Source organism: Coregonus lavaretus (genome assembly GCF_964263955.1).
Source record: "Coregonus lavaretus genome assembly, chromosome: 10".
In the NCBI taxonomy this organism is placed as follows: domain Eukaryota; kingdom Metazoa; phylum Chordata; class Actinopteri; order Salmoniformes; family Salmonidae; genus Coregonus; species Coregonus lavaretus.
The window spans coordinates 58540600-58548526 of record NC_139997.1 but is presented as its reverse complement, the minus strand read 5'-3'; the positions used below and the strand labels follow the sequence as shown (position 1 = coordinate 58548526).

The following is a 7927-nucleotide window of genomic DNA, read 5'->3' as shown; positions in this document are numbered from 1 at the left end:
TCACAATTTCCTCTTCTAATGCCAGTCCTGGTTTTCTCCACTGTGGTCTGATCAACACTTGGTGTGAGTCCTCTATTGTACCTACAACCATGGAAACAGGTGTGCGACAAAGTGTGACTCAGTCAGTGATCATCACACCCCCATCATGTGTATTGGAATGTGATTTACAGCCGTGTTGCTCAATCTCCGGTCTGGCCATCTATCAACCGGATATCTATCGCTCCTTTCTCTCTGTCTCTCTACAGTATTTATCTTCAGACCAACACATGGTAGATTGTCAGATGCTACTGATGCCACTGCCACAAAAAAAAAAAAAGACAGAATTGATATTATATCATTCAAAACAACATGTTCATAATTGTGCTACATCACTCAGATCGCATCTTACCTAAATAGAAGAGATAATAGATAAAGGAACTCCCAAAGTATTAGGATTTTTCTTTATTCACCATTATACATGGGTGCAGATTTCCAAATGCAACTACAGTACAGACCAGTCTTTTAGACCATATTTAACAACAGTGACTGTCGAGTAACAGTCAGAGGATGGTGACATCATAGCAAAAGAATGAATAGAATGTCATTCTATTTCTATGGGTGGAATAGTCAGAGGCCCATGTGCTGGCCCATTGGTTCTTTGGTGTTCTGTGTGTATCACTAGCCTAGTCCAGATCAGTTTGTGCAGTCTTTCCAACTCCTAAGGTCATTGTCAACAAAATGATCTGGGACCAGGCTACAGTATCACTGGTGTCCTGGCTCTTCTAGGCTGTGTTACTGTCTCTAAACAGAGAGAAAGAGAGTGAAAGAGAGAGATGCTGCAAGCGCAGAACGATGATGCAGACAGACAGACAGACAGACAGACAACAGCAGGGCTGCGGTCACTGTTTGCAAATCTAATAGCGTTCAGTGCCTAGCAAATAGGAATGAGGAGGGTGTGGGTGTAACTGGTTGTTGTCGTCGTTGTTGCGTGATTCAAATGCAGATAGTAATTACCGCAGTGTGAGATAGAGCAGGCATGTGGCGTTAGTGTGAGCACACGTGAAACGTATAACGTTATCGAGACATTCCTGTAACTATACGGTAGGTGTGCAAATATCACAGTTTGGCCTACCCTCCCTCTGTCTGTCTAACCATTTCATCTGTGTCTACTGTGTGTGTGTTCGTGTGAGTGTGTGTAGGTTTATGTGTGGAGTTTCTTCACTCCTCTTCCTCCTCCTCATGACGCTCATCGCGATGGTGCCCATTGCCACTTCCCTTCGTCATGTCGTAGGGCTTGGTCTTGCTGCTGCCCATGGTGACGGGGATGGAGATCTCTGCAGCCTTGATGGCCTGCCTGTTCAGAGGAGTCTCCACGGTCAGCACTCCCTCAGGAGACAAGGTGGACGTCACCTTCTCAGCGTCGGCCATAGGGGGCAGTCTGGAGCAGGGAGGAAAGGAAACACCACGGTCAGGCTACTGTACAGTACAGAAATACTTTACTGAGGCAGACAGTGCTTTTATCTCGCAATTTACAGTATTTTTTATGTAATTTGATATCAATTATATTCAAAATCACTGGTGTATAAATTCAGCTTCAGCACTAGGGGGCAGTCTGGAGCAGGGAGGAGAGAGAGCAGCACAGTCAGGTTACTGTACAAGACCGTATACGCTGGAAAGCTGTTATCGATGGCTTCAGCTCCAGGAGGAGTATGAGGCCAAAGCAAGTAAGAAAGGCTTCTATTCTATAAAATACTTTACTGAGACATCTTCATTTTCTTTCAATGTAATTGGATAGAACCTGAAGCTTTCCAGCCTGCCGGTGAGGCAGTGTTGATTGTCAGAGACATGGTATGTGTAGTGGCCCATGGATGGCGACAGAGACCCATGGAGCTCAGCTCTCAGGGAGGATGGCTGGCTGTACTATACAAACACAGTCAGTCGCCGCCGGTGTTGCTTTGCTCAGCCTTCCGGTACACTCAACCCTCTGCAGGCTTGACCAATCAACCAAAATAGGCTCACAGGACCAGACCAATGATAACAGAACCACTGGAGTCTGGACTAATCCTGGAGCATGCAGAATATGCAGAATATGACGGAAAGCTGCCATGAAGTAGCATAACCAACCAATTTCTATGCAACTGACAAAAGTAGCAGAAGGTTTAGGAATAGCTTTGAAATAGCTTTAAACAACCCTCAAGTGAAAATAGATTTTTGTTATTGACGAAATCAACATTGAAACAAATGGGAGAGACATTATTTTGGCCAGTCATTGACAGAGACACAAATGTTTTATGATGCCTATTTCAGCATGGTGGCAAAATTGTTACGACGGGTTATGGAACAATGTGTAATTAATTTGTTGCACAGTCTGCCAGGTTCGTTGATAGGAGTGTCACTGTGAGTTGTATAATCAATGGCGTTGTGTTACTTACGTGTATTTCCTAGTGAAGCATCTGGACACAAATCCATGCTCATCCTTCCTTTCCTCATGCTTGCCTGTGGACACAGAACACACACGGGTCAGTCTTAGCCCTGTCTCACACTACTGGGGACTGCAGTCACTTCATGTGCCATGACCACTGTGTATAAATGTTATTTTGTGCAAAAACACACGCTATCTCAGAGAACTTGATGTTTTGCTGTTGCCTCTCTGTCTGAAAGCTTCCTTGATACTTCATCACTATCAAGGGAGCTTTTTTTTTTTTTGGAGAACCATCTGTTCTGTTGGACAAGGGGCTGAGAATAGATGTCATGTCCCCGTGCCTTTCCTCCTGCTTGGTGTCTGTACTGTACATGCATGTCCCCTTTGACACGTTCCCTAGCATGTTACATGTGTGATGTACACTCAGTAGCCAGTTTATTAGGTACACCAGCTAGTACCGGGTCGGACCCCACTTTGCATCCAGAACAGCCAGAATTCTTTGGGGCATTGATTCTACAAGGTGTCAGAAATGTTCCATAGGGATGTTGGTCCATGCTGACACGATGGCATCACGCAGCTGCTTCAGATTGGACGGCGGTACATTCATGATGCGAACAGCCCGTTCCATCTCATCCCAAAGATGCTCTATTGGGTTTGGTCAGCAACAATGTTCAGATACGGTGTGGCATTCAACCGTTGCTCAATTGGTATCAAGGGACCTAACGTATGCCAGAAAAACATTCCCCACACCAGTACACAACCACCACCAGCCTGTACTGTTGACACCAGGCAGTATGGGTCCATGGACTCATGCTGCTTAAGCCAAATCCTGAGTCTGCCATTAGCATGACGCAACAGGAACCGGGATCCGTTGGACCAGGCAACGTTTTTCCCCTCCTCAATTGTCCAGTGTTGATGATGGCGTGCCCACTGGAGCTGCTTCTTCTTGTTTTTAGCTGATAGGAGTGGAACCCGGTGTGGTCGTCTGCTGCAATAGCCCATCCGTGACAAGGATTGAGTTGTGCGTTCCTTGATACCATTCTGCACACCACTGTTGTATTGCGTCTCTTAGCTTGCACGATTCTTGCCATTCTCCTTCGACCTCTCTCATCAACGAGCTGTTTTCGCCCACTGGACTGCCGCTGACTGGATGTTTTTTGTTTGTCGTACCATTCTCTGTAAACCCTAGACACTGACGTGCGTGAAAAGCCCAGGAGGGCGGCCGTTTTCCGGCGTGCCTGGCACCGACGATCATACCACACTCAAAGTCGCTTAGGTCACTTGTTTTGCCCATTCTAACGTTCAATGAACAGTAACTGAATGCCTCGATGCCTGTCTGCCTGCTTCATATAGCAAGCCACAGCCACTTGACTCACTGTCTGTAGGAGCAATCCATTTTCGTGAATGGTGTACCTAATAAACTGTCCACTGAGTGTATGTGCCAACTGGTTTATATCTCTATGTCTCTCACCAGGTCCCTACAAATACACTTGCCAGGCCTGAAATACTGACAGCATATCGGTTTGTTATGATTATGTTATGACAACAGCTGAGCTGATAATAGGAGTTTATGCCAAAGGGACCTGTCCCTTTTCCTGCAGGACTACAACACTGGGGAGAGGGTGTGAAAGGGCCTTTAACCAGGCATTAACACTAATATACAGCCACACCATTATCTCAGCTTTGATAGGGAACATGAGAAGCATGCAAGTGTTATAAGCCTCTATACAAGGATGCAGTGTTCATTCACAGTGTCAGAGCTGTGTTGATCATAACTGTCTGCCACCAGAGGAGGAAAGAAGAAGAATACGCTCTGGAACTGGCCCAGCAGCCCATTTAAAGTAGCAGATCAGAGACACAGTGAGAGTGAGTCATGGATAAATATCCTCCTCTCTCTCTCTCTGTGAGTGGAGATGGTACTAGAAGGGGGCAGAGACAGAGAGAGGGTCTGGGTTCTCGATGATATCATTAACTATTCTCCGACATTCTTGATACAGGTCCTTGGAACTAGTTTCTGTTCCTGACTAACCAACAAGTAAGTAAGGGCAGATATTCAATGTCAAGATGAAAAAGTGTTGTTTTAAGTCCAATCTACAGTTTGTACACCTTAACATAAAATACAGGGTCCTTATTACATTTTAGTCATTTAGCAGAGCGACTTACAGGAGCAATTAGGGTTAAGTACCTTGCTCAAGGGCACATCAACAGATTTTTCACCTAGTCGGTTCAGAGATTCAAACCAGCAACCTTTCGATTACTGGCCCAACGCTCTTAACCACTAGGCCAACTTATCGTACGTCTAATTTACAGTTAGGATATACTGCCAAGCCCCCGGTATAAAACAATGTTATTGTTGTAATAGTCCACTCCCACTAGCATATGTAACACAATAAAATGGGTCTTCTACAGTAAGTTTGGACATAGCGTTAAACCCACTTAATGTTGTTCTAATGGTCTACTCCCACTGGTGTACAGTACAATACATATCTCTGTTGTTGTAATGTGTGTAATGTCTCAGGAATCTATGGGCTCTGTTCCATTTTCCCTCCCCGTGGTCTACAGAGACCATGGCTGTGTAATATATTTACATTTTAGTCATTTAGCAGACGCTCTTATCCAGAGCGACTTACAGGAGCAATTAGGGTTAAGTGCCTTGCTCAAGGGCACATCGGCAGATGTTTCACCTAGTCAGCTCGGGGATTAGAACCAGCGACCTTTCGGTTACTGGCACAACGCGCTTAACCACTAAGCTACCTGCCGCCCCTGCCGCATCATGTTATGTGATGTTATGTAACCCAATGCACTGCTTCCCTCCACATAGAACAATCAATCAACACAGGGCTACAACAAGTGTTACTCTCACTGTCCTCCATGTCACAGCAACAACTCACTTACTATGACAAGTGGAACCCTATAGTGTGCTTAGTAGTATTTAGTGAGTGAGACATCTCATTTGCCTCATTCATCATTCATCATGTGGTCCTCTGTAGCTCAGCTGGTAGAGCACGGCGCTTATAACGCCAAGGTAGTGGGTTCGATCCCCGGGACCACCCATACACAAAAATGTATGCACGCATGACTGTAAGTCGCTTTGGATAAAAGCGTCTGCTAAATGGCATATTATTATTATTATTATTATCAGTTATTAAATACATGTGTAATATATACCAACTAAAACTCATTAGGTCCAGGTCCAGGTCGCTCTTGAAAAATAGATTTTTATCTCAACGAGACTAACCTGGTTAAATAAAGGTTAAATAAAAAATGAATAGTGATGTTAATAGATGCGAAACATAAACAAGCTCAGCTAGAAACAAGTAATACTTTATTAACTGTAATAATAGTAAGAAGAAGAAAAAAGATGTACATAAACAATTTCTGCATATTATGAAGTACATTTAATGTACTGTGCTAGCTACAAAGTTCTACTGATTCTGTCTACTGAGACAGAGAAATAGAGACAGGCAGAGAAAGAGATAGATACAGAGAAAGAGACAGATACAGAGAAAGAGGGACCCAGAGACAAAGCAAGAGCCAGAGACACACAGAGAGAGAAAGAGACAGACCGAGCCAGAGAGACAGAGGCAGCCTAATTCTGATCGTTTGACAAATCACATCAGATATTTTCAGATGATCAGATTGGTCAAACGACCAATTAGTGAAGAAAAAAAAACGGAATTGTGCTGCCTGTGTAAACGCAGCCATAGAGAGAGAATTGTGCTGCCTTAGAGAGAAAGAGACAGAAACAAAGACAGAGCCAAAGCTAGAGACAGAGCCAGAGACACACAGATATATGAGTTACTTACCAGTGATCTCTACCACGCCGTCCTTGGTCTTGACCACCAGCTCTTCAGGGGAGAAGTGGTTGACGTCCAGAGTGACCTTCCAGGCCTCCTGGGTCTGCTTGATCTCAGACATGCCAGAGCTGAGCTGGCGGGAGAGGGCGCGGGCATACGATGCTGCCCCAGCCTGGGCCATCATTGGGGCTTGGGCCATCATTGGGGCTTGGGGCATCATGGCAGCCTGCATCATGGCACTCTGCTGGTGGGGCATCATGGAGGGCATGAAGCCGGCAGCGGACAGGTCGTGGCCGAGGGCGGGGCGCATGTAGCCGGGCCAGTGGGTGCTGGGGAAAGTGGGTAACTCCTCTGCGAGGGCAGGCATACCGAAGGACTGGTCGAAGAGTCGGCTGCCCTGGTACCAGTCCCTGTAGGGGTCCCAGCTGGGGGTGCGGAGCAGGCTGAAGGGGATGCGTCTCTCTGTCATGGTTGCTGGAGGAAGAGGAGTAGTACTGTAGTAGTAGCAGAGCTGTGGAACTGGCTGGCTGTAGATGCCTTTGGTTGGTGTCTCTCTCTCAAACTTCCACTGAAAGTACCGTCTGCTCCTCGGCAGAGGGCTTTTATACACACAGCCACCGCCCACCTCTCGTCAACACTGTCACTGACCCTCCCTTCTCACCCCATCTGCCTCCCCCTCCCCAGACAGATATTTATAGAAGGAACTAGGTCTATTCGTGGCAGACGTAGCACTAGAATGGAATCCAAGTCCAAGGCAGTGGCGTAGGGCAGTTTCGCTGGGATTTTATAGCTAATCTCATGCTATTTTACATACTTGCCATGAGGATAGAGAGAACATTTTGCAGTTTTAAAGCTAATTTCCTCTTGTTCCCCAAAAACATTGTCATGGCTTATAACGTGTTCATATGCTATCTGGTTTTTTTTTGTGGGGGGAGCGACCCCCAAAGCCTGGGGACGACGACGGGGCCCTCCCTTTTACCCCACTACCCCTCTAACAGCTGTTGAGCACTCTGTTTCACCCCCTCCCTTCCTCCATCCTTCCTCCCTGTCCTGCCAATTGTAATCCCCCTCTGAGCCCACCCTAGCCATGACACAGGGCTAGAGGAATCTGAGAGTCTGTTGTAAAGCAGACAGCCCTGCTCAGCAGAACTAGAGCCCCCCTGCATAGTGGGGAGATATAAGTATGCTGTTTCTAACACACAGGCTGGTAGAGGACAGCACATTATGTGACAAGCCAACCAGACACATACGTGCTATTAGAATGCACATTGGAATCCTAGGAGCTCGGACAAGCAAAACACAACACAGACACCACTGACAACACACACCCACACTCATGCATGCTTGTATAGAGTACACACCCACAGACCCACAAACACGGAGGATGCACACAAGCATGGAGGTATTTGGTGTGATATGAGTTACTTCTGCTATAGAGGAATGGAACCAGAGCTTAGTTAGACAGATGATGATACTGACATGTAGACCCTATATCTCCTTCCTATCTCTGATAGTCACCTACAGAATGGCGTTCCTCTCATCTCATGGACACCCTGTTTTGTTTCAGATCTGTTCCATTGCTGTCCCTGTGGTATTTTGGTTCCAAGTATTATTTTTACCAATCTTGAACAAGGACTTGTTTTTGGCATGCACCTTTCAGTGCTCAGCCTACATTATAGGGATTTCCGCAAATGTGGATAAACGTTAGGACTAATGTCCATTTAGTCCA

The 7927-nt window shown here is 46.0% G+C and overlaps 1 protein-coding gene across 1 annotated transcript; it reads right to left on the bottom strand.

Moving 5' to 3' along the window:
- Window positions 1-430: 430 nt before the first annotated feature.
- On the bottom strand, window positions 431-6768 carry hspb1 (heat shock protein, alpha-crystallin-related, 1). Its single transcript, XM_084170037.1, has 3 exons — window positions 6208-6768; window positions 2412-2475; window positions 431-1417 (listed from the first exon to the last, which is right to left on the bottom strand). The coding sequence occupies exons 1-3, from the start codon at window positions 6665-6667 to the stop codon at window positions 1198-1200; spliced, it is 744 nt and encodes a 247-aa protein (XP_084026163.1). The 5' UTR covers window positions 6668-6768; the 3' UTR covers window positions 431-1197.
- Window positions 6769-7927: the final 1159 nt, after the last annotated feature.